This window comes from Caretta caretta, chromosome 1 (assembly GCF_965140235.1).
Source record: "Caretta caretta isolate rCarCar2 chromosome 1, rCarCar1.hap1, whole genome shotgun sequence".
Taxonomy (NCBI): Eukaryota; Metazoa; Chordata; order Testudines; family Cheloniidae; genus Caretta; species Caretta caretta.
The window spans coordinates 166562589-166590567 of record NC_134206.1 but is presented as its reverse complement, the minus strand read 5'-3'; the positions used below and the strand labels follow the sequence as shown (position 1 = coordinate 166590567).

Here is a 27979-nt window from a genome sequence, read left to right as displayed (position 1 = left end):
TGTAATCCAAAACTCATGGACTAATGATGTTTCCTTGACAGCAGTACTGGTAACCATTTAGGACAGTAGCATATGCACCAAAGACCTTTATCCACAGTGCTTACTATAAGTTCAATTTGAGGAATCTTAGTTGAACTCACAGCAAGTGCTATGGGTAATAAAGTGCTTTTGTGTGGGATTGTTGCGGTACTCCTCCTTTGGAACTGCAAGCCTGAACCTGAAAGGAAAAACAGATGGACATACAGAGAAAGGGGAATACATCAGTGGTAGTGGTCCAGAATATAATTTCCTTAAAACTGATATACCACAATTTAGTACTACGAATTGAGAGCTACCAAGATATGTTAGCCCACTGAGCTACAGGGCCATGCTACAAATCAGATTTTAACTCATAACTTGAGCATATTGTAATTAATCTTGCCTATTGACAATTATGGCAATTTTATCATTCAAGTATTACAGAAGCATCAGAATCAATCAGTGTTTACAAGTTCTACATCAAGAAATCTACATTATTTTCCTACCTCTAAGCCAAAGAAAGCCTGCACACTGTTTGTTCTATCCAGACAGTCCAAGCAGTTTGTCCTGATAGTACCATTTTGATATCTGTGCCAAGTACAACAAAATAAAGAGAAACACTGAAATGACTCAGTAAGACAAAGAACATCAAAGGACACCAAGGTCTTAAAGAGACGAGTAAATCAAGGCACTGTAATTGCAATGTTATTGTTATAAAAATACATTTATAACGTTGGCTGCTATAGCTCCACCAACAGTAACAAGACTGACATCTCTCTTTTAGACAAAAGCAATTTATCTCCAGCAAATAAAACAAAGTCTTCCTTCAATTTTTTGGTGCGGTTCTTGTTTTCTGAAGTGTAATGCTGGAATGAACTCTCTAAACAACCCAGGAAATACAACATGCGTTTTCTAAGTATTTCAGGGGTACTCACTTCTAGTTAAAACAAAACAAACATTAGAAAACAAAGCATTAGGAAAGTGCCCTGATTTGCTGAAATTAAAGTAAGACTGTAGTAAACTGTAAATGTAATAAAACTGCATCCAATACATTATTTCAACACTATCTTTGGGAAAAAAAAGAACTATAGAAATCTGGTTGACACAAGAAAAAAGAAAAATGAAGAGACTTATTTTCTATATTAGATTAACAATTTACCTACTCAGAAGAGATAAAACAAATAGGATGAACAGATTTTAAAAAGTTATAGCACAACTTAAAAAAATATTTTGTATACCTACTGCAAGTCATAACTTAACATGTCTTAGCTCTGTTGTACTCCCTTAACTATTAAGAAGCTGACAAATATAGAAGGTATTTTCAAAAAAAATAAGTGTGTGTTGTCAATCATTTTGTTTATCTTTAATAAAGCTTAAAACAAACAATATTTTGGTAAAACTGGAAAAATGTATCTTAGGAGACAATTGAATATCTATAATCCTCCAAGAACAAACCTCTCTAAATTGGGTTTTATTTTGTTTTCCATCTCCTAATTATGCTAGAATGGACACTTATTGTGACAATACATATTTACTTCTACTGTAGTAAACAAAAAAGACTGCACTGGTCAAAATAAAGAGGGTAGTAGTAAATCTAATTTGACAAGACAGAAACAGAGAGAAAAAAACAGGGCTGTTTGTTTTTCCAAGAGGACAATCTAATAAATCATTTTTACCCACACATCACAATTAAGACAGACTTCTAATTCTAGTTCTCTCAATGGCAAAAATTATAGTTTTTTTAAAAAGAAACTCTCAAACTGATATGGCTTTAAGGCTAATAAGATATTAAAATGTGATCGTGTGTTGGAGTAGATTTTAGGATATTTTATTATTCAGTAGAAAAAAAAAGGCAATTTTTGTGGACAGCCCTCCGCAACCACGTGGGAAACCCAGGCTCAGAAACAATTAAGGGAATTAGTTCCATTGGCAAACAGCTGTCAGTCATTAAATCTAAGTGCTATGCTCCATCACCAAAGATAATTTAGACAGTGTTAGTACCAAGAAGAGGGAAAACTGGTTCTGCTCTCCCTGTCAAAAGTTACTTCCTTATCCTAAAAAGGAACAAGGACTATTGCATTAAATAAGCCAAAATGGTTGAGTTCAAAACAAAGACTTGAATCTGAAGTAAGCCTCCATTAATACCGGTATGAATTTAGTATCACCCTGGACATTTAGAAACTATTCAGAAACAAGAAAACATGGCATACATTGACATATAAGCACAAAATAACTGGTTCATATTTCAGTTTTAGGTCACCATCCTAGATAAATAAAAACAGTGTCTTCACACAAACAACCAGAAATATTTTTCTTCTATATTTGTGACTAAAAGTGAAAAATTAAATTACGATCATATTCTGATTGTAGGAAAGTTACAGAAGTCATATAGTCAAACCTTTGAACTTCCTTTCCATCGAAATAAAAAAATCCACATTCTAAGAATTTTTGGACTTGAGGTTTAAGCACGCTGTGTAGTTTTTCTGCCTTTCCGCCTTTAACCATTTGATGATAGTCAAAGTTCACCATTTTGATATCAATAGCATGTTCAGAGGCTTTCAAGTGGCTCTGATATCAGGAAAGAGAGAGGAAAAAGTATAAATATACCAAGCAACAAACAGGGTGTTGGATTAGTATAAGCCAAATATGCCACCAATGTTAAGAAAGTTATTAACTCCATTTGTTCAGTAACTTTATCATGATCACTTTTTCTAATAAAATGAGACACTTTATTATATACTAACCCAAATCATTCTAATAAAATATAAACAAGACTCTAAATGATTACAACTGAATTTTTGTGTTTTAATTTCCAAAACCAGAATCAGATTTACATTCTACCCTCTACTTTAACATCATTAAAGCAGTGTAAGTATTGCAGCTTCTTCCACAAGTTAAGGTATTAGTAAGCTCATCAACCACGGCAGGGAAAAAAAAAAAACATATGTTGACAAGTTGTCTGGTTTTAGAACTGAGGTTTGCAAACAGTGGCCCATGGACCAGTGACAGTCTGTGGGGAGCTGGTTGGTCACATAATGCCTACTCTCCTTGTTTTCAGCTGTTAAATTACATTTAAAAAAATCCAGCTAAAGTACAGTAACTGATTTCCTAATATTATTTTTGCATGTAAACAATTGCTGTAGTTGCCACATGTTATGTGATCACAAAAAGATGGGGAAGAAGCCTGCAGGATTGCAAATGTGAGAGTGACTCCAAGAGATGCACCCATGTGACCCATACTGAAAAAGTTTGAGATCCCAGGCCATAGACTGTTTCTTTGCAGCTTAATTCTACACATAGCTTATTTGTGATCTTAAATTGCCAATCTGCTCTGAAAAGTGACTTTGTATAAGTGGCACTGAAGGGGAGTTCCATGTTTTTGTCTCAATGCCTTCTGAGCAAATTTGCTCTCCTTACAAGTAAAACAATGGCTTTTATTTTTTCAGTGTCCCAGACTGAAAATTCGTCCTAAAATCTGAAAGTCATCCTGGGTTCTTTCCTGCCCACACATCACCACTAAAGAATAAAAGAGTCTGCAAACCAAATTGTGATCTCAGTCACATTTGGACAACTCTACTGTTCTAATGGAGTTTAGAAGTTTAACCAAGAGCAAATTTTAACTTTGCCATTGGAACTTAGTTAATAATATTAGCCAAGAACATGCAGTAGCAGTCAAAAAAGAAAACAGAATGTTAGGAACCATTAGGAAAGGGATAGATAATAAGACAGAAAATATCATAATGCCACTATATAAATCCAGGGCACACCCACCCCTTGCATACTGTATGTAGTTCTGGTCCCGCATCTCAAAAATGATATATTAGAATTGGAAAAAGTACAGAGAAGGGCAACAAAAATCATTAGGAGTGTGGAACAGCTTCTATATGAGGAGAGAGTAAAGACTGTGATTGTTCAGCTCGGAAAAGAGACGACTAAGTTGTCTGTGTGAAGTTGTTCAGAAGTCTGGAATGTTAAAAGTCGCGCTCATTAAGTAGTCAAAGATAAATGCAATTTTTTCAGAAGTGAAAATACACTTGCAACACTTTTAACTAAAAATGCCCATTTTGAGATCACAGCTGGTGACAGTATACCAATTAAATGGGACATCATTTCCAGCACTATTAATATGCAAGTCCAGCGGTAGAAGTAGTGAACGAATACTATAGTTGTCATCGTACGTAAATAATGGCTTTTATAAGAAGAAAATTTGTGTTTCCTTTTTAAACTTATTCAAAATTCAATGCCTATTATTCTTAAATCAATATAAATGTATCCTGGTAATACTGGGGAACAAACAAAAAAGAAGCAATGGACATTTAAATGAAGAGCATCTGTAGTTAGGAGAAACCTAGGTAGAATAAAAAGACTAGCAAAATTCTTCTTATGTAGGGTATCTACAGAACAACAATTGAGTCCAAGAAAACATTTTCCCACAGCACACTACTGAGGTGGACTTCAAAGTTTTATGCTGCTCCCTGAAACATGGCATTGATACTGTTAAATAGACTAAACTAACCATTTTTCTGTTCCACTAAGGCAGCTCCTACATTCCTTACAATTCTCTCTAAGAGTACTATGTAAAAAAGGATGATCAAAATAAACTTTATACTGTATTAACAGCATCCTATATGAAAATTAGATTAAAAAAATAACTCAACTGACATTTACAATGAAATAAAATTTCTGTACCTCAGACACACAATACTGTCATCTTCAGCTTAGTTTTCTTTCTATTGGAATTTCTTTCTTGGTATTATTTTAAGGTTAAATATATTTTATAGATATAACTGAGCATCTTACAAGTGATTTCATAGTCTAAATTGGTAATATAAAATAATTTATTTACAAATTAATTGTAAGTAATTATAGAGATAATTACTGAAATGAAAATTATCTCTGCTATGAAAAAAAGATAATATGAGAGAACCTGGACTGATATTACAGGCTATTCTCTAATTAATTGGAATCCAGGAGAATCTTTATTCAACTATATAAATCGGCAGCAAGAAATCTTGAGACTGGCCAGTTACAACCAAAACGCTGGTCTTCTGAATAAGTGCTAAAAGTTTAAATTTCAATTAAACTATGAAATTATTTTTAAGCCTCAAGTGATGTAGTCATTTGAAGTTCAAGAAGTCCTTTTCTCGATAGTCTAAAAATACATCCAGGAATTACTAGAGCAGTATTTTGGAGAAAAAATAGTTTACTTGAAGCATACTCAGTATTAAATACCAAAATGTCTGTTACCTATATACTAACATTAGAATGCAGAAGTTATTTCCTTTAGACATAAACAAGTATTAAGGGAAGATAATTTACAATTTCTTATCAACAGGCTGCCGTATTGCTGTTATAACTTTTTAAAAGAATGCTTATTTTGGCTAACATGCTCAGACATATTGATTGTCATTAAAACTATTTAAAAATCCATTTAATTGTATATATCCTAAGAAATGCCTCTGTGAGCTTTTAGGATCCTGAACTGAGCAAAATGGGAACAGATTTATTTTAACAATAAAAAGTTACTCTACTGTATAATACATCTGTTTTATTCTCTAATGACTATTTAACACCCGCCTAAGGCATAAGCCAATTCTGAGAACATACAGGGCATGCGATAATCATAATACTGACCTGGAAGGCTTTGCTAAGCATGTGCTCCCCTTCTTTTGCCCCAAGTAAATTTACAATAATTTGCTTGCCATATACATTTTTAAGTGTTCGGAAATGCCTGTTAACAGAAGAAAAAAAAATCCTTACTCACCTTTTGGCTAGTAAAAAGGTAATATAAATCATCATCTTCTCTTAATCAACCCCTTCTGAATACAGGTCTAGAGTACAGTGTACATTTATCATGGCAGCCATTTTATTAGAATTTCTCTCACGGAAGTGATCCAGCCCCCTGATACCAAGTGACAATTGACTGCTATTTATGTAGTTCAATGGTAGCAAATATTCTACTTAAGAGGAAACATTTGGCCAATACCAACAAGTTACATGGGGTTTAACCAACCATTGTTATATACAAGTATGAAATGAAATTCTAAACTCCAATTTTAATATAGAAGTTGCCAAATAAAGATTACAAGATGAACTGTTAAGCACAGGAGTAGCCCACTGAACTTCAAAAGGACTACTCACATGCTTTGCTGAATTACAGCTTTAAATCAGTCAAACTACCTGATCAGAACAGAATATTAAGAAAAATGCATGCCACTATTTCACCTGTCAAAAGCCGGTGCATTTGCTTCAAATCCCCTTGACATTCTGACACGATGGGATCCCACCTTTGACAAGAAGAGTACGTTTAATTACATACTTGAATTTTTGTGTGTGTGTGTGTGTGTGTTCAGCTATCTGCTCTCCAAAATCCCTTTTAATCCTATTTCTGTCATACATTATTCCTTCCATAATATGTGCTTCTTTCTATTGGTTCATTAATGTTTGCTTTCTGAAGAACACCTTTTTGATGCAACCTCTTGAACCTCGTCATGTAACTACACTTCTAGCTTTTTTGTTTAGGGATACATGAACCTTCTGTGACTGTTATGGTATGCTTATGTAGCTGCCATGCTGCATCTAAGGATTTTTAAATGTCCTCATTTTTTATTTTAGTGTCACAGTACTAGATTTTCGTACAGTTCCTCTCCCAAAGATGTTGGACTTAATTATATTGTAGTCACTATTACTTAGTGTCTCACCCATAGTTACTCCTTGAACAGACTCCTTTGTATTATTTAGGACTAAAACCAAGAGTAGCCTCTCCGCTTGTGTGCTCCAGAACAACCTGTTCCAAGAAGCAATCATGTTAAAAATCAAAGAATTCAAAACTTCTAGGCCAAAAGAAACTAAGCATTAGAGATGGTGCGCTTGGGTCCCGTAAGAAGTAGTATCTTCAACAGCAATACCTCCAGTCAGTCAAGAAGCAAAAGTCTCTCCCCCAAAGAAGAGTTTCATCTAGAGCTCAGCCAAAAAGATAACAGTGCAACAGGGCCTAAACCCCTATCTTAACTACTTACTTGCAGACCAGGCTGCTCCCAAAATAATGGGACAGATCCACGAATTTGTATGAAGGAAGACACACTGTCATCTAGGAATATCACCTGTTGAGAAAAAGCAGTAATTTTACTGGGGAATTGCAGAAACAAAGCAGTCTTTTTTGCATTATCTAAACACAGTTAATAAAATACGTCTAAACACGTTGCATATGTCATAGTATAAGCAGGAGTAACAATACTTGTTATTTTAAAAAATTCATATTAAATGACCTATGTGTCTGATGCCTCAGAATGCACAACTTGAATAAATAAGTATTCAATAGTAAGAAGACAGACTATTCCACAGGGACAAGTTTAATGTGGTTTTAGAAAGAGGCTATTTTTCTTTTTAAATTAAATCCTGCTCCAAGTTCTCATAAAAAGTGTTTCTCTGTAAAGATTTCTTTAAGACAGCAAGGCGGAGTATATTTACAACTTTTTAATTTCACATCCACTTTTTAATATATATTTTTGGTAACATTTAGACAAAAAGCATACATAAGACTTAAGTTTTCCATTTTATTTCTCTTACACACAATCCTATGTAAGAATCTTGGAAAAACAGACAAAAATATTTAACCTGATTATCGTAATTTAGTTTCTAGGAGCCATTTCACATTCATCTTTAAAACGTCCCATAAGGCTCTTTTAAAGTTTGCGAAGAAGCTTTGATTTCTCTTTCAGTATTCAAAATTCACTCTTATTACATACCTGAACGTTTCCTTGTTTCTGTAAGTTCTTAGAACACAAAAGTTAAATTTGGGACTTACGATGGTTTAGTTACTTTATTTCCATTATGAGATGCATGTTTTTAAAATGACATTGTCAAGTAATGAGTTACTTTAACTCCAAGATTTCCTCGAAGTGTTAATATTTAGCCTTAGGTTAAAAGCAATAAATTTCAAATGTTATAAAAATAAACTGCGATTTATCATCTAATAAGTAGCTTACTGGAAAAATATGGTTCAAGAAACTTGACTGCATACTGACCCCAATCCTGCACCTGGGTGTCAAAGCCAATGGGACTCTGCACAAGCAAGCACAGAGATTCACCCAGCTATGACCTACCCACATATATACAACTGCAGGATCAGATTCTTCATAACAATGCAATCAAAAGTTTCTACCACAGAATAATCTATAATTTCATGAATTACAGTATAGTAATAGTTCCAAATTTAGGGCAAAATCCTCAGTGTAAATTGACTTAGCTTCATTGACTTCAAAGGAAGAACACCAACATATATTAGCTATGAATCTGGCCCACGATCTACTGCCCTGGAGCAAAAAGCCATAAGTTGTTTACTATCACATTGAGTACAGACAGATGGGCAATATAGTTAAAATAATATAGCATACCTGTTCTGTTTCAACAAAATTAGCAACATGACCATCATCATTTGTTCCCCGTACATTAAACCTTGTCCCAGCTCGTTCACAGCTTAGTCGTGAAATGAGGCAAGCCTTTGCCTGTTTGTGAGCTGCATAAATTGTTCTAATCTCTACTCCTCCACACATGAGACGCAATAGCCAGTCATCACAGTTCACACCATAATGCTTAAGATGCAAATGCAGTGATTGGTTCCTAACAGAAATAGAAGGGACTCAAATTAATGACAATGAGAGAGAAATAAAAAATGGCTCATTTTGTTTAGGCACCTGCTGTCTTATTTCTGAAATTCCACACTCAGTATAAGGAATGTAAAGAGGAAAGCTTTCCATAAGATGCACAGTTTCATCCACTACTCCTATTTAAACATACTTGACATAGCAAAACCTTCTAGAAAGTAGCTTAGATGTTTGTAGGACAAAATTGTGCATAGTGAATTTTAATGGACATAAAAACTGACAACCCAGAATCTTCGGTTAATACTGCAGATTCTCCTATCCTTTCCTAGTAATGTGAAAACCATGGATTAGCAAGTAGAGTTTTCATGGTCATTCAGTCAGTCTCAGAGAAATAAAACCAGAATGCCAACTGTGGGGCTATTTTGTGTGTCATGTGTGATCCACCAACTCATTTCATATAGGCCACCCAACAACCAATTGGTACACTGCTAACCACGACAGAATTTGGACTGGCTACAAACTGAAAAATCTGCGTGTACTCCTTTAACAATTTCTTGGGACAGTTTCCCACCCCCAAAAAGCTTATTTTAAAACCGTGGAACATGTTACCATGTCAGAGATCCTGAAATGAAAGAATAATTCAACAGGCTTCTTGGAGTGTCATCAGTATTTGGGGCATCTCAGTTTTATTCAAATGATGTTCGCTTAAGCTAACAGTGCTTGTTTTCTTTGAAGCACCCTATGACGTTGTCAGTTTACCGCCAGTTAGTCAACACTACAACCTAATGATGAAATTCGTTGATCCAAACAACGGGATAGGTGATTATGAAGTGTAATCCAGGTTGTTAAACTACTGGTTATGGGATTTTGTAATAGGTATATAAGTCAAAAATTATAACTTTGGTGTTATTACTGTATTAATGTATGAAGTATAAAACTAAAGGAGTAACAAAAAATGAATTCACTTAGTCATACTCCAGGTAATGTTCAGTGTTAACTACAGGTAACAAAAACATAATGTAATTACAGTAGTAAGTGTTTTATAAGCAATAGTATAGACACTATAAGAATTCTCATAAAACAAAATATCTAAAGTAGTATTTTAAATTACTAATATGACAGTCACAATGATAATAGCAGCATTTCATTAGTTAATTCAAACAACTTTTCTAAACACTGAAGCAGGGTTTGTATAAGTGGGGATAGGGAACGAGAGGAGAGAAAAGGTAAAGAGAGGTAATAATGCAGAGTGCTGACATGTTGTAACATCACATTCACAATGTTCTAAAATTAAGTACAACTCAAATGAAAAAAGCATAAACTAGATAGGTCTGTGAGCCAACAGGAAGCACTTTAAAAAAAATAAATTGTCAGTATCTGGTAAATAAGATTATAGTTTGCAGCTAGTGTTGGGCTTTTGTACTCCTTTGGAGTGAGAGATTCACTTATGAAAAAAGAGAGAAAGTTTACTGAATAGCAAAAAAGATACGGTCAGTAAGAGAGATGGTTCTCAGAATATTTTATTGTAACCACAAATAATTTCTTAAGAACTTTTCTCTTAACACTCTCAATGCATTAGTGGTTTATTTTTAGTTTAGTTGTTTATTTTAATAGTGTCACCATTGTTTTTCAAAATACATACCTGACTTTTAGCAAGCATTCCAGAGAAATTTATAAGTATTTATTAATGAAACCTCAAAAATTCTGTGGGTTGGGTATGTATTATTTTGCAATACAGTACAAAGATATGCTCTGTTGAAACAGGAGATTGGGAACCTAAACAACATTTTTCTTCGGGGAATCTGACAAATGGATTTTCTATACAAAACTCTTGGCAAGATTAAAATGTGTATACAGAATAGTACTTTTTAAAACTGATTTTTAGTGTTTAGTTTTCTGGATATGCAAATCTGGGTCATTTAATCTATTTCACATTGTAACTAGTGATTTACTGGCTAGCTACAGAAGGCACAAAAAGCAGGTGATTTGAATAAAAAAAGAAAGTTAAGAATGCACAGAAAATTTAAAACCAAGATGATTTGAATAATATCAACTACCTTGATGGTCCTCTAGCATGGTGATCTTAAGCCTTAAATTACTAGCCTATTCATATAGCCAAAGCCAATTTCCTGGGGTATTGGCACGCAAAGAGAAGAATTCTACTGGAATATGTGTGTGGAGACATTCCTGGCCTGACCCATCTCCCCAAAGCCCCGATTTCCCCCCGCCCCATGTTTTGTATGCTTGACCTCACACTACAGCTCTACCTTGTCATCCCTCTATCCCCAGTTCCCAAGAAGGAGTGGCAAAGGGTAGGACAGAACTGACACAGAAACAGAGCTGCTCTCAGCTGAAGGTGCCACATCAGTGGAAAAGTTACAGCAGGCGGGAAACAAGTAGCTTTTCACCTCTTCTAATGTGCACATACGTCAATGGGGCAGTGTTGAGTCTTTCAGTAGCTGTAGGAGGGTTACCTATATTCATGCAGCATCAGAAATGGAAGAAAGGAAGGCTAAAGGCAGGGGAGAATAGAAACTGAAGCAGAACCTCACCTAAGAATCATAAGAACAAGTATACTAACCTTCAAAAATTCTAAGGTTTACTCTTAAGAGTTGTAATACTGTCCATAATTTCTCATCATTGGCACTAACTGACCCATTTGTTTGCAGTCTCAGCAGAAACGAAAGCAATAGTACTTGTTTTATCAAGAATTTCATATATAAAAAGCCACATACCTTTTATTTAAAACTTCCTTCTACAAGGAAGAACACAATGTAGTAAACCGTGTAATAAAGAGCTGCAAACGAAGAGTGAAAGCAACATGTAGCTTCCAAACGACAGAGGGAGTATCACAGTTTTAGAAACAGTGCTCAGAAGTAAGAAATGCCCTTTGGAATCTCCCATCCAATACCAGTTTTCGATAGAAAAGCAATGATACATTTTACAGAGGTTCAATCAGTTTCTTCAGGCAACACAAAAAGCAAAATGTTACATCGTAACAAGCGTTTTGATCAAAGTAAAATATTGTGAGTTTTCACAACTTGATCTTTTAGTGAAGACAACACCCCAAACTGTGTCGGATTTTTACTGTAGAAAATGTTCAAGCTCACTTTTATAGGAGTCTGAAATAAAATAACATGGAATTATATATGAGCCCATTTTAACAATCAAGATTTTCAGGACAGAGTCAATGATCAAAACTTGCCGTAGATCAACATGAACACACATACTTTACATGCATTACATTATGTCAGGCCTGGCAAAATGCATTATCAACTCACCAGAAAAATCTATTGTCAGTGGTGTGTTCTTGCATGCTACGGTGAGCATTAAGACTAAGATCTAAACTGACCCCAGTAGCAGACCATGCAAAATAAAAATTCCCTGAGTTCAAAACTTTGCGCACTTCTGAAATACGATCTTCATCTGAAGGGTCACTTCGTAATGATATGAATTCAGTGGAAATAACTCGAAAAACTTCAGATTCTTGAATCTTTCCCACAGACATACATCCTGTGACTAGAACCAGATAATGTAACAAAGTGTCTCCTGTAAAACCAAAAATATAGTTGAGCGATGAATTCTAATTACAAATATTTTAAAGACAACTAGTGATTTTCAGCCTTTTTCCCCGTCCTAAACCCTATTTACCATTTCAATATAGCCAATGGTTACATCCACCAAGCTTCGTTCCATAGCTCTGGAAAATTTACTTACTCTTAATTTTTAACCAAGGCAATTCCTTTTGGTATTCTATTTTGCATGAATATTTTGACATAGCAATACGATAATTTTACAAGTCATAAAACAACTATACACAGTACTATATCTAGTTTTGGGTTAAGATTAACTTTGTTCATTAAACAGTGAAAAATGAATTCAGAGGCAGTACAGTGAACCTTGCCATGTGGGTGATGTTGGAAGATTTCTCTTCTTGAACAAGTATACACATGCACCCCTAATTTGTGAGCTCTCAACTTCCCCTATGGAAGTCAAGAGATTGCAAACAGGGGGAGGGTGTTATTGAAAGCAAGAAGGGTTGTGAAAGTGGAAGTTATTTTTGTTTACTCTTTGTTTCTGGTAATACTCACAACATGCTAGGCACAGTACAAACACTAAAGGAGGCATAATGCTTGTCCTGAAGATGTTACACTGAGGTTTCTTACAGGGACAAAGAGGCTCTCTCCAAGTAATAAATAATCACTTTTTTCATTGCTTTTTTAAACTCACCCAGATTTAACCTTAATACACCTAAAAGTCCATATGCATCCATTACTTTGGAGTATGTGCTCTTGATTGCCTCTTTCTCTGCAGATGCTATAAAAAAAGAAGATAAAGTCACTATTCTAAAAAAAAAACCCTTTTGACTTAACAATGTAGCTCTGAAAACAGTTCCACTCTGAACTGGAAATTAAAGAAAATACAGCAATAATGCTTAAGGTATCTGAAGCTCTTAGAAAGTTACAACATTCAATTATATCACTATTCCTAAGGACTCCTAACAGCATTTAGTGACATTTTAAAACAACAGCCACTCTGTCTTCTGGGGATTAAAATATATTTTACTTGTGTTGCTATGTGAAGATGAACAACATGCCTACTATCTTTGCTAAGCTTTAGCAAGTCAGTGCTTAAAATAGCGAACACTGCCAAATTTTAAGACTTACTTATAGAAAAGTCAACCTTGAACCAAGACACAAAAGGAGGGGGGGGGGAGGGGGGAATAGAACTAGTGAAGTACTACAGTTTTTCAGTTACTGGTGTTACTCAAGCACCAGACCAAAGCACCCTTTCCCATCCTATCACCTAAACAAACTGCTGCTGTTTTCTCATGACCTACAACAGAAAAAGCGGGAAGAAACAGAACTAGCACAGTGGCAGAAAAAACAGGCCACTAGACTCAAGACAATGAATTTCTTCAACAATACACCACCGTCACTTCGCTGCCATCGAAGCAGCAGTTGCACCCTGAAGAACTTTCAAACCCACTCAACCCCATAATCACAGAAACGAAGGGATGGAAGGGACCTTGAGAGGTCATCTAGTCCAGACCCCTCCCCGAGACAGGACAAAGTATATCTACACCATCTCTGACAGATGTCTAACCTATTCTTTAAAAATCTCTAATCACCGGGATTCCAGAACCTCCCTTGATAAGCTATTCCAGTACTTAACTGTAGTTAGAAATTTTTTCCTAATAGGTAACCTAAATCTCCCATGCTGCAGATTATGCTGATTACTTCTTGTCCTGCCTTCAGTGGATATGGAGAACAATTCATCACTGTCCTCTTTAAAACATCCCTTACCATATTTGAAGACTTACCTCGTTCTTCTCTCAAGACTAAACATACCTAGTTTTTTTTAACCTTTTCTCATAGGTCAGGTTTTCTAAACCTTTTATCATTTCTGTTGCTTTCCTCTGGACTCTCTCCAATTTGGCAACATCTTTCTTAAAGTGTGGTGCCCAAAATTGGACAAACTACTCCAGCTGAGACCTCACCAATGCCAAGTAGAGTGGAACAATTACTTCCCGTGTCTTACATATGACACTCCGGCTAATACACCCCAGAATATTACCTTTTTTGCAACTGCTTCAAATTGCTGACTCAATTAATCTGTGGTTCACTACATCCTCAGATTCTTTTCAGCTAGACTGATGCCTAACTAGTTAGTCCTGATTTTGTATTTGTGCATTTGATTTTTCCTTCAAGTGTAGTACTTTGCACTTGTCTTTACTGAATTTCATCTTGTTGATTTCAGATTTGTCGTGGTTGTTTTGAATTTTAATCTTGTGCTCCAAAGTGTTTGTAACCCGCCCCCCCCAGCTGTGTGTCATTCGCAGGTTACATAAGCATTCTTTCTACACCATTATCCAGATCATTGTCCTTATTTTGCTGCTCTCACACTTTCCTTTCCTTAGGATCATGAAATCCATCATTTAATTATAGTTTTCATCCAAATTGCATCCTACGTTCAGTTTTGCAACCAATTCCTCCCTGTTAGCCAGAATCAAGTGTAAAATGACTGTCCCCCTGGTTATTCCTCTACCTTCTGATACAACAAGCATTCAAAGAATGTATTGGAGACTTTATGTTTTGCAGTATTAGCTAACCAACAGATGTCTGGGTAGTTAGAGTCCCCCAGCGCTACCAGGTCTCTTATTTGGGATATTTCTATTTGTTTTAGAAATGCCTCATCCACCTCCTCCTCCTGATTTGGTGGGCTATGGTAGACCCTTACCATCATGCCACCTATGTTTTCCACCCTCATCCCCCTTTCATCTTCACCCAGAGACTTTCAACTGGTTTGCCTCTTACCTCCTTCTGGACCTCAAAACAAGTTTATATAATTCTACAGACTGTATGGACTACCCCAAATTGAAGGGAGGGGGGAGAGATAGCTCAGTGGTTTGAGCATTGGCCTGCTAAACCCAGGGTTGTGAGTTCAATCCTTGAGGGGGCCATTTAGGGATATGGGGCAAAAATTGGGGATTGGTACTGCTTTGAGCAGGGGGTTGAACTAGATGACCTCCTGAGGTCCCTTCCAATCCTGATAGTCTATGAAGGGATGTAAGTAGGAAATATCGCAGAGCAGTAAACTTCAACTGTGCTGGAAGGACCCTGTGGTAGTTGCTTCATACAGGATCTTGGGCTGGGACCCAGTTGAAAGGGAGGGCCGGGGTCCCCTTACCATATCCCCTTCAGGGCTGAAGCCCAGATGCAAGTGGACGCCAGAAGATTCCTGGCCAAAGATCAGGAACCAGGAACCACAATTGCCTGGTCAGGGAACCAAGGGGCTGGATATCATGTGTGCTAAGCAGTAGGCCACTGGGCCCACAGAGCAGCCTATTGCAGTTTACAAATACACAACTTATTTCCATGCAATTTGTTGGGCGTGGAGAGGATGAAAGAGGTCTATAGTAAATTAGGTAAGCAGCATTATATTTATGTAGCAAGGGGCTGACAGTTTCTGAAGATGATACTTTGGGGGCCATAAAAAGTATAACTCTTACCCTTGCATCTAGTTCATTTAGGACCAAGTACTGTTCTTGTTTACGTCAATGGCAAAACTCACAGTATTACTACCTCAAAAGGTTTATAAAATTATGTGTGGAACTACAAAAAATCATGAGAGCTTTAATAATTTTAGGAAAAAGAAAAGGAGTACTTGTGGCACCTTAGAGACTAACCAATTTATTTGAGCATAAGCTTTCGTGAGCTACAGCTCACTTCATCGGAAGTACTCCTTTTCTTTTTGCGAATACAGACTAACACGGCTGTTACTCTGAAACCTGTCATTATGCAAGGCAATAATTTTAGGGTTCATTTTGTGCATCTTCAGGTTTTTGAGCCTTTAGGATTTATGTTTTCAAGCTTGTCTTTGTAATTATGAGGACTAGAAACACTTGTTTTTGAATTACAGCAGAGGTTCTAACATAATTAAGTGACTCAAGGAGCTGAGGCTTTAGAAAAAATGTCACTAGAGTTGGCAACATTGCTCCTCTTCAGTGGGAGCAGGATGGGTTTCATTAAGGAATATATCTGCAGGTTATCTTTAATGCTTTGCTTAAAAGAGTGAAATAACAGATTGAGCAATTTGGAGCGTAGCTTGTATCTTCACTCTTGAACTAATTAGGCATGATTTTTAGTTTCACTTTCATAGTTCAGTACACTGTGGTGGTATTATTCATTGCGGAGACATTTAAATGATAGAACGACCCACACACATTTTGAGATTGTGGGGAGGAGGAGTGAGTCAAATAGGAAAAAGATCTCAATGCAGTAATAAAAAAATAAAATAAAAAAAAACCAAATATTTTCAGGTCCTAGCCATTACATTTTAATGCTGAAAACCAGTAAAAACACTGAGTTCTGAATAAAGATACATCGGAGACAAGTGCATAAAAAGACACCTGTTTGAATAATACCACTTCAAGTTTACAGTTCATTAATCTGGAAAATTTAAATTATTTCAACTACTGTGCACTACAGTGGAAACAAAACCACAATCAGACAAGTGAATATGCAAATCAACCACATGGTTTTTACTTTATATTATCACAATCAACAAAAACCATCTCTTCAGCAATTTTGATTTCTTGGTCTAGTTGTCAGATTACATGATGAAACATACAGGCCACCAAAATTACTTTTATTGTTAAATGCCTTATCCTCTGCATTGTACCTAAGCAAATTTGAATGGCTGGTTGAAAAGTGTATATCACATGGATTCTTATAAAGTTAGAACACATACCTTAAATAAAAAGGAATTTATATAAAATGTTTAAGATAATACAAATACGCTGAAACATTATGACAAATATAATCTAAGTAGAAAACCATAAGAAAATATTAAGAGATGCTGCACGTTTTGTATCTAAGGAATTATAAACAAACTTTTATATTGTGTTATTTCAAACCTAACATAGGATCATGTAATACTGCACCATAATCAGGCTTGGAAGGGATTAGATTTTTATTGGTAAATGTCAGTTTCATGGTACACATACAAACCAACGGAAAAAAAATTGCCACCATCAAATTTTACAGATAGGTAAAGTAAGAAAAATGCTGTTTGAGAATTCAGAGTTTGATTTAATGTTATTTTGTATATTCTGACATGACAATTCAACAGCTATAAAGTTTTAACTTTAACATCTACGATCATTAAATATTCTGACCCCCCCATAGTTTTGCACACCTGTGAAAATTTAAAATTGAAAAAAAATGCTTAAAAACAAATATTGATATCCACCAAAATTATTAAAAAAAATAAAAATTGAATTCTGCCAAACCTAACCATAATGAATCCACACAAGGGGAAAGATTGAAGTTCAGTATACAACCTTAACTGTCATTTTCTGACTGGGGAGTTTAGTCATGCAACCTTAACTCTTAATATAATTTTCAGCCCTCTGGATTTTAGTATCTTTCATACAGCCTGTATTTAAAATGCTTTGTACAAGTAAAAAAGCAAACTCTGTATATGGTATAAAGTTAGAGAAAACAATGGTGCAGAGACATCGTAGAGTGAAAAAGAGAAAAGCATTCACAAAAAAGTTTTAAAGGCAATACAACGATAGATTGTGCATAAGATACAATCAGATATTTACAGTTTTTTTCTTAGAATTACCATAATGTATGTAAGGAATAGCTTAAGACAAATAACTGGAAAGAGACAGGAAGAGTAATTACTACCACATATTAGCATTTTATTCAATTAAAAAAACCACAGTTGAGAAAGCTACATACAGTTCCACACTTACTACTGATTTGTTTTTGTTTTCAGCTCTTTTCATTAGACAAAAACACCAGGAAAAACAAGAGCAAAGACGAAATGGACCAAAGGATCTTACTCAAGCAAATATTCCCAAATTTTGAATTAAATTTATATAAAATGAGCAAGAGATTCTAACTTTAAGCACCAATCTCAAGCAAACCAACATCAGAATCCATTAACTAACTCAAGGGTGGCCAACCCGAGCCTGAGAAGGAGCCAGAATTTACCAATGTACATTGCCAAAGAGCCACAGTAATAGGTCAGCAGCCCCCCCATCCGCTCCCCAGCCCCCAGTGCCTCCTGCCTGCCGGCAGCTCCCACCAATCAGGGCCTACTCCCCCCCCCCCCCAAAATCAATCAGCTGTTTCACATGCGCTATGGGGGGGAAAGAGGGGAGAAGCGAGGGCATGCAAAGCTCAGGGGAAGGGGCAGGGGCCTGAGCAGCAAGCATCCCCCAGCACACTGGAAAGTTAGCATCTATAGCTCCAGCCCCAGAATCAGTGCCTAGGTAAGGAGCCACATGTTGGCCACCCCTGAACTAACTGATTTAGGAGCTCTTTAAAATGAGCTATCAAAATCACATGAAAAAATACATTTATGTCATCCATAACTTCACAGTGCATAGACTCAGCACCTGTATTATTTATTTAATTCATCCCTCAAAGAAACATTTTTCTTCGTTCTGAATAGTTACATTTAAGTCCGAGGGGGAAAATCCATTAATGCAAAGTATTTCTCTTCCTCTTGGCTGCATCTATAATTTAATCCCTCTAAACTGTAGATACAAAATGAATCTGGATTCATGAAGCTGCCAGATATAGATTTTGAATCTGAAGTTATTTTCTTTAAGTTATCACTGTTTCATTATTTAATCAGAACAAGTGACCTAATGTTAAATAGTCTTGTTTGATTCCTAAGAATTTGAAACTATGTCTCAATTTAAGAACTAACCATCTTCCTTCCTCTTGTTTTCTATAGTGTACAACACAGATCTGAGCCCTTCCCTCCAAAAATAAAACTGCATTATTAGTTACTTAGCAGACCTACTGGAGTTTTCTACTCTTCTTCCCTTCCTGATTAACAGAACATCTATTGGGAAAATAAAATTTCTAGAAGTCATCTATAATTATTATCCTGGTTATGGTGCAAATGCTTTGTCAAAAAGAAGCATCTTGCAGCATATTGTGAAGAGTATCAATCAGGCAGATATCTTTCAGAAAATTATTCTACAGGTGAACCCTCTTAACTAAGAATGTTTTATCTTTCAAGCTCTTTGTCGTGGGCTTTGCAAGCAGCTCTGTCCAAGGAAAGTGTAGCTGTCATGACTAGTCATGAATAGAGATGGTCACTGAAGTTGCTGGATCAAAATCTTTTGAAGCTTTAGAGGTGAGCCTTGAACTGAAAACAGAAGAGAACTAGAATCCAATTCCAGACCTCAACTTTCATTTTTTATTCTCTCTTTTGAAGGCTTCTTTTTATCCACAAGTCAGCAGTTCCTCAAAATGTATATTTTTTTAATTTTTCAGAAATAGCAGCAATTGTGCACCCTTTATGTTGGGGGGAAGTTACGGAATGCACTACTGCTCCAAATCTCCAGTCACAAGGAAGGAAATAAGCAAAAGCTCTCCATTCCAATCCAGAAGCTTCTAGATGTTCCACACACCATGCAAGCAAGGGAAACTGTCCTTTCTTCTGTCTTCTTCATTGCAAGAGTGTCTACAGAAAAGCTGCCTAAACAACTGGAAAGTGTAGCTGAAACAACTAGCAGGTGTAGCCAAATCAAAAGCACATTCCCATTTAAATCCAGTACAGCATCAGCTCAAACTACAGAAAGCACACACTATACTTTTGCTGGGTGCTACTGACAAAGTAACTTTTTGTAGAATTCATAGCAGGCAGCACTGCAGAATAAACTGTAGAAAAGGATTTTTCCCTCATAGTCCCAAATTATGATACATTAAACATGAATACATGGTTGTGGCTTGGATTTAAAATGCACAGCAATAGGAAATGTAGTTTTATGTTCTCCACAACTCCATTAATAACCATAACTCTTGGGCACGTGTAGTGTCAAGGATTGCCTACCCCTGGTGTAGCATACCGTGGCACACATGCCAAAGGTGGCACGTGAGCTGATTTTCAGTGGCACTCACACTGCCCAGGTCCTGGCCACCAGACCGGGGAGGGGGGGGGGGGGCTTTCATTTTAATTTAATTTTAAATGAAGCTTCTTAAACATTTTAAAACCCTTAATTACTTTACATACAACAACAGTTTAGTTATAGATTAAAGACTGATAGAAAGAGACCTAAAAACGTTAAAATGTATTACTGGCACGCGAAACCTTAAATTAGAGTGAATAAATGAAGACTCGGCATCCCACTTCTGAAAGTTTGCCAACCCCTGCACTACACATTCAAATGAAATGTACTGAGCATTAGAAGAAATTTACAAGCTCCAGTACTGCCAGCCTCACAGTACACTGCACCTTCCAGAACACACAGATTTTGAAATAGGATTTGAACTTGGAACAGAAGAAAGGTATGCAAACCTACTGGACCCCTTTAAATGCCATCTTAGCAGAAGCCCATCACCCTCCCAGTTAGAAAGGAAGGGATAAAAGTATTAACCTTCTCCATCCAATTTACCTTTAAAATGCCACCTGAAAGGGTTTAAAAGACTCAGAGGCTTTTCAGTTGGACCCCTTTCACATCACAAGCCTCTGAGTGTAACCCCCCTTATAGATTAAAAACACTTTTTTGTATATTTAACACCATTATAAATGCTGGAGGCAAAGCAGGGTTTGGGGTGGAAGCTGACAGCTCGTGACTCCCCATGTAATAACCTCGCGACCCCGTGAGGGGTCCCAGCCCCCAGTTTGAGAACCCCTGTTCTAATCATTCATTACCATGAAGCGATCACACTCTCTTGTATTGCTCTGCAGGGAGCCCACAAACATGCTCTCTCTAAGGTTCCCAAAACCAGAGGTTCTCAACATTTTTATTTCGGAGGCCCGACCTCCAGCATACTATAAAAACTCCAGGGCCCAGTGGGGGGAGAGCCAGGACTCCAGCTGTGGACCCCTGGTTGAGAACTGCTGCTCTATGACAGTGTTTTCAACCTTTTTTTTTTGGGAACCCTTAAAAAATTTCAAATGGAGGCCTGGACCTTTTGGAAATCTGAGGCACAGTCTGCAGACCCCCAGAGGTCTGCGAACCACAGGTTGAAAACCACTGCTCTCAGAGCTTGAGCAGTAAACATCAGCATATCTACAGCTCCTGTGTTCAGAGTTTAGTTGGAGGCTGCCATATAATTATATCCCATTTAGTAAACAAAAGCACTTATACATTTCAATTTTTTAAAATAAGAGTTCTCATGAAATATTTTTGCATTATAGTGAGAGCAGCAATCTGATCAGGAAGATGACTTCCCTCCCTGCACCTCTCTAGTGAATCAACAAGGGAAGTGAGTGGGAGGCTGTCTCCACTCTTCAGTTGCCTGCAATGAGCAAAGGAGGACTTTCTACCACGGTGGGGCTCTATAAAATCCTCATTAACGTGAACACGGATGGAATCACAGAATCGAAACAACAACACGGAATCCAGGTTCTCTCCAGCACTAGGACCGCGGTGGCAGGTGAGCAGGGCAGGCTGCATGATTGAGCTACATGCACCACTGGAGGTAAGAGACCAAAAGGTGCGGGGAGAGGGTTTCAGTGGACTAGGGCCATGAGGGAGTGCAAGCATTTGGGGAGAAGGGCCAGCATCTGGGATTTAAGGGCAGCTTCTGAGAACTCAGTTCCTTGCGGTGTCAGTTTCACGCCCAGAGTTGCAGCTCCCGGGCAGACTCCAGCCATGCAACCAAACATTGATTTCGGGGAAGGGGTTGGAATGGGGGCGGGGAAGGGGTGGGAAGAGGTGGGGACTCATGGAAGGGGTGGAGTGGGGGCAGGGCCGGGCAGCGGGGGTGGGGAGGTCAGTGATGCGGCCCTCGGGCCAACGTACTAGTCCTCAAGTGGTCCTCATGGTCATTTGAGTTTGAGATCCCTGGGGTAGACGATATTGCCCTGACCTGTCATTCATCTCTAAAGATGATACAGGCACACCGATACCAGCATCACAGATGATCTTCAGTGAATTCCAGAACAGCCAGCCCTGACCAATACTGAACGATATTGGCATGTTCTCTACTCAAAATCAGCACTGTGCCTGAACGTCAAAGAAGCAGACTGGGCCGCTCTTACTATGACTGTGGACAACACAATCTCCCACAGTTTCCAACGCTGAAGACTTTTGACCTTGACTTTTACTGCACTCTTAATCTCCACCGCAAAGAAGAACATCCCCCAGGGACTCAAATCATCGTACACTCCATGCTGGACTGCAGAGACTCCTGGTGTTATCTGGACTGGTGATCTGCTAGGTCACTCCAATCCTCGACTCTGGGAGCCAGCCTTACCTTGCTCTGCTGTGAGAAACCCCACTCCCAGGCTGTTCACACACAGCCTCTAGCATGTAAACTGCTCCCAGCTACGCGAATGTGTGCTTTTGGCCAGCCGCTGCTTGGATTGTGCAACCGAATGACACTAGCCAATAGTTCCGGTCCCAGACACAATCCTAGGAACCTCCATCTTGTACTGTCCAGTTATGCCCGCTGGACGCTGCAAGCTTATATGAGTTCGTCAATTTAACAAAGAAATTGATATGCACCAGGCTTGTTATCCCAAGGCGAATCTCTGATATTCTTGAAACCAAATGCACTGCTTCAGGTAGAATAAAAAAACAAATTTATTAACTACAAAGACAGATTTTAAGTGATTATAAGTCAAAGTACAACAAGTCAGATTTGGTCAAATGAAATAAAAGCAAATGCATTCTAAGCTGATCTTAACCCTTACAAACTTAGATGCTTCTCACCACAGGCTGGCTCGTTGCTCTTCAGCCAGGCTCTCCCCTTTGATCAGTGCTTCAGTCGCTTGGTGGTGGTGTTTGTAGATGGAGGTGGGAGAGAAAGAGAGAGAGAGAGCATGGCAAACCTCTCTCCCTTTTATCATGTCCTTTCTTCCCTCTTGGCTTTGTGCCCCCCCCTTCAGACTCAGGTGAGCATTACCTCATCGTAGTCCCAAATTGACCAAGGGAAGTGGGGGCGGGGGGTGACTCACTCGAGAGTCCAACAGATCCTTTGTTGCTGCCTAGGCCAGTGTCCTTTGTCCCTGTGAGGCTGGGCTGGGTTTGTCCCATACATGCCCTGATGAGGCGTGAAATGCCCCTGGAGAGTTTTTGCCTGGGCCTCTGCTCCTGGAGAGTTTTTGCCTGGGCTTGTTTTAAGCTATGAGGACACATTTTCAGTCTCAGAACCATGTACATAAAATTACAACCTATAACATTACTGTAACAACAATGCTCAGTGCATCATGAGCCTTCCGAAGACACCCGACATGACAAAATGCATTGGATACCACACAATCATATTATAGGGATGAACATGGGGGGGGGGGTACAGGGTGTTCCCCTGAGGTACACAGCATCACAAGCTCCGCCACAAATATGATGATTGTAGAGACCTAGAAATTGGAAAAGTCCTCCTGGCATCACTGGATCCAGCAAGGCAGAAACAATGGCTTGAATGCATAGGTCTAAACTTCACACACTCGAGCAGAAATGCCTAGAACTTGCTGAGACACCTGGGGGCTGCAAATCCCCACATGCCACTAGGCTGCAGATGAAAAACCAATGCCCTCACTGCTCAACTTTTGTGGACATTAAAACACCCAGTGAACAAACAGTATCGCAGACAAGTCCACCATTGACTTTGGCAGGTGACATCCACATGCCCTCCAGCATTTCAATGGTCTGGACCATTCACAAGTAAGGAGATCAATACAGCCAAGAAATTGGGAAAAGCAACAGGAAAAGATGGTATCCATCCTGAGTCCACTAGCATGGAAATAGATGATGCAACTGTTCACCAACATCCTGAAGACTAGTGAATTCCCCCGTGTGTGGAGAAAAGCCAAGGTTATTGCACTCCTAAAGCCTGGAAGACCTGCAGATCACCTTTCTAGTTACAGGCTAATCTCCCTCAAGGGCCACCTACGTGGTGATGGAGCATATGATTCTAAACCAAATTGGGCCCACTGTGGACACAAACCAACCCAAGCAGCAAGCTGGACCGCACAGAAGTTGCTGTGACCAGGTCCTGGCCCTCACTACAAAATCAAAGCTATATTCCATTAAAAATTCAAAACCAATACTGCTTTCATCAATCTGTCAGCAGCATATGACAGTCTGGAAGGGTTGTCTGCTACTGAAGCAGACCAAAGAGATCCTCTGTGCGTGGATTTTCAGGCTGCTGAATACCATGAGCATATACCTCAGACGTCAAGCCAGCAAGCTGCTCACTTTGAATAATGGGTTACCACAAGGCTCTGTACTTGCTCCAACACTCTTCAATATATACATGAGTGATACGCCTGAAATGATAGCGCAGACGTTTGTGTATTCTGATGATTTGGTATTCACAATTCAGGCCCATAGCTTTAGAGAATTTGAAGTGACCTTTACATCTGACCTTAAGATCATGGAGGCAAGTGGCAGCTGAGACCAAATCGGAGCAAATAGGTAGTCTCTACTTTCCATCTTGACAACAGAATCGCACAAAACACTAACAGTTGAGTTTTGTTGTGAAACTGTGTATTATGACCCAAAGCAAACATATCTCAGTGTCATTCTTGACCATACACTCACCTTTCACGACTATCTTTAAAAAGTAGCCTCTAAACTAAAGCAAAGACTCACATCAACATTATTCAGAAGTTAGTGAGAACAAGCTGGGGATCAGCTGCCCCAGTGCAACAAACATTGGCCTGGGCCCTGGCATACTCAGTTGCAGAGTACTGTGCACCGGTGTAGACGAGACGTTTCCATACCCAACTTGTGGACAGGCAGCTGAATCAGACCATGTGAATCATCACGGGAACTCCAAAATCAACACCTCTACCATGGCTTTGTATTTGGCAAACATCCATTGAGTTATCCATTGAGATATAGCCACAGCACAAGAACTTAAATGCACCAAAAACTACCCAGATGTTCCCATCTGGCAGATTATGGATAACATGCCCCAACAATGCCTGAAATCATGAAAACTCATGACCACCTCATGTTTATGGATCCGGCCTGGGAACGACAAAGCATCTGGACCCCATCTACCATTCCAACCAAGCTTATTATTAATGACCCAACAAGCCGCCCTCCCGGTTTCAACCTGCCATGCAGACTTTGGACCACATCAAGCTGCATCTGAACAAACCATGGAAGACACAACTACTTGATGCACAAGTGTAAAATCAAAGACTTACTTTCATGCAACATTCAACATGAGAACATCCAAACCATCACACACATCATAATTCAGTGCCCCAAACATGGATTCAAAAGTGAAATGGATGATACTCACCATACCACAAAAGAGGCCTTGAAATGGCTTATAGACCTACAACTGCATCTACTAAAAGTCATTCTGCAGATGCCAAACACTCATAAGAGATTGTTTTTGAATCATTTAATCAGTGAATATTTTCATGTGAAAATTACACTGATCATTTTATATGATCTTCACTGAATATTTATAAAAGCAACTGCTTAGTAAAAATAGTTTTCTTCAAAAAAATTTTACTTACTAGTAATCTAAGATGTATTGCACATATGCAAGTTTGTGATTTCTTAACAGGGCTCAGAAACGGAAATGGACAATATATTATTATAGAATGTAACAAGACAAAGCAATAATACAAACAAAACTGAAGATGAAGAAATGAAAACCATCAGAGATCAGAGAGAACAAATAAATTTAGAAAATAAATAGAAATGAGAAATATGGAATTTTTGTGAGGAAATACAGCTGATTAGTTTGAAAAATAACAGCATGTCGTACTCTCAGAGGAAGAGGAATTTGTATTATGATGAACAAAATATAACTAGGAGTAATGGGATTAAATTAATACAGGAAAAATGTAGGATAAATGTCAGGCAACACAAACTGACAATAAAGTCATTTAAACTGTAGAATTCTCTCTTAAGCAGGTAGAAAAACCTTGCCATTTTACTCATTTTAAAGTAGACTGAACACTAGTTACTGTATAAAAGAGAATCATCTAACACTAGGAAAAGAACAGACTATGTGATGTAACAAGTCATCTTCTGTGAGTTAAGTAAAAATAAAAATAAACTTGATAGAATGCATTTTCATGTCAGTCAACTTTTCACATTGTACTTAATAAAACATATTGACTTACAGAGGACAGCCACAGCTCCAGACTCAAACATGAGGCACTCTTCCTTATTTCTGGTTTCCACTATCACACTGAATGGAGGTGGATCCAGTTTGTGATAGACACGATATCCTTTGCTGAAAGCCATTTTTCCTTTATCAGAGGCAGCCCTGTCCAATACAAGACCATGTTAGTGAAAGCTTCCTGTACCTTCAGGGTTCTCACTGCAAAGCAGTCCCAATTCTTAGCCTCACTCAGGTATTTTAAGAGAGTATCTAATTGGGGGTGGTGTGGAGAAGAAGGGTGAAGACATGTCATGTCATGAGAAAGACAGACAGAACCCACACAAGGACTGAATGATTTCGGCTAAAGCTCAGTTTGCTCAGAAAAATGTATTCAAGGGATAATTTATAGACAAGCATTACAATGAGTTGGCTTTTAGAACACAAGCACCTAAATAAGCAACTTTTAAAAGAGCTCATTTGCAGATTTCACCAGGTTAGCAAAAAACATTCCACATACATTTATTTAACAGACTATGATTTCTTGGATAAGAGGGAGTCATTGACAAACATACCACACTGAACAAAAAGAGTGACAACTACCTAATGATGAAAGTGGGTGACTAGGAGCCCAGACAGGTTCAATTTTTAGCTCTAGTAGTGACTCTGACCAAAGGGACTCTGCCAGTGGTTTAAGGCCAAAAGCAGTTTATTTTTACAAAACTTAGTGATGACAGACATGTTTTTTGGCACTACTGTCATTTTAATGGATGCAGGTTTTTGTTGTTGCTTGTTTGGATTTAAACCTTCCCCTATAGTATTTACTATGACTCAATCATTATGACACTGGGCTAGTGAAATTGACTAGAAACCAGAAGATGAGACTATAAATAAAAGTGAACTCAGAGTCATTAGGCTAATTTTAATCACACAAAACAAAAAGGAAAGGGGAAAAAGTACAAAAGGGGAAAAGCAAATAAAATAAAGAACACTCTATTTTAGCAATCTAAGGCCTTGTTAGTAACAAGGATCAGGCCTTTTAAAAGCATCTGGATTACCTTTTATCCTAGCAGTACCGCCTGGACCTCTCCATTTCTCAATTCCCTTCTCTCGAAAGGGCCCGATATTTACCTATCTCCTCACAGGGGGCCAGCGGGCACAGAGCACGCTGCCATGCTCGGATGGGACGCCGGGCAGCAGCGGCAGCCCAAGCTCGGATTATTCCCCTCCCAGGGCCGCGGAGGAAGAGCGGCAGGGCCGGAGCGGCGGGGAGGGGAAGGGAAGGGACGAGACGCGGGCGAGCTCACCCCGGACCGGCCCCCTCGGGGCTCCCTGGGATAATGCCCGGGGACCGTGCGCGGTGAACAGCTCACGCGGGGGGGGACGCAGAGCCCCCAAGGCAGGGACAGGCAAACCCGAGAGCTGGGAGATAAGCGGCCCTGCCCCTCCCCCGGGGACGGACGGACCCGGACAGACCCAAATACCTCCCCCACCAGACAGACAGACAGACAGACAGGCCGAGCGGGTGTCGCTGATGCTCAAGGATCCTCCATCTTGTGCAGCTGCTGCGGCGCCACTTCCCTCAGCCCCGCGCCGGTCGCACCCGGGGCTGAGCCGCGCAACCTCGCCCCTGCCCCTGCCGACAGCGTCCCCGTCCCCCGCAGGCCCCAGCCCCTCACCGGCTTCGCCGCCACCTCCAGGGGCGCCTCCTGCTGCGGCTGCCGGCGACAGCGGCTACCTCACTTCCGCTCTGGACCGACCATCTCTTCCGCATTGCGCCGCCCGGGGCCGGAAGTGGGGGGG

General features: G+C 38.8%; 1 protein-coding gene across 8 annotated transcripts in view; it reads right to left on the bottom strand.

The window, feature by feature from the left end:
* The window catches only part of SYNJ1 (synaptojanin 1), a 107655-nt gene extending 79695 nt beyond the window's left edge, over positions 1-27960 (bottom strand). For all 8 annotated transcript variants that reach the window (XM_075133093.1, XM_075133101.1, XM_075133109.1 and 5 more), the window contains exons 1-10: positions 27856-27960; positions 26199-26344; positions 12855-12941; positions 11906-12173; positions 8415-8640; positions 7038-7121; positions 6244-6305; positions 5653-5749; positions 2417-2586; positions 525-606 (exon numbers count right to left, since the gene is read on the bottom strand). In XM_075133093.1, the coding sequence (XP_074989194.1) occupies positions 525-606; positions 2417-2586; positions 5653-5749; positions 6244-6305; positions 7038-7121; positions 8415-8640; positions 11906-12173; positions 12855-12941; positions 26199-26344; positions 27856-27950 (1317 nt within the window). In that variant the 5' untranslated portion in view covers positions 27951-27960. The remainder of the gene's footprint in view (positions 1-524; positions 607-2416; positions 2587-5652; positions 5750-6243; positions 6306-7037; positions 7122-8414; positions 8641-11905; positions 12174-12854; positions 12942-26198; positions 26345-27855) is intronic.
* Positions 27961-27979: the final 19 nt, after the last annotated feature.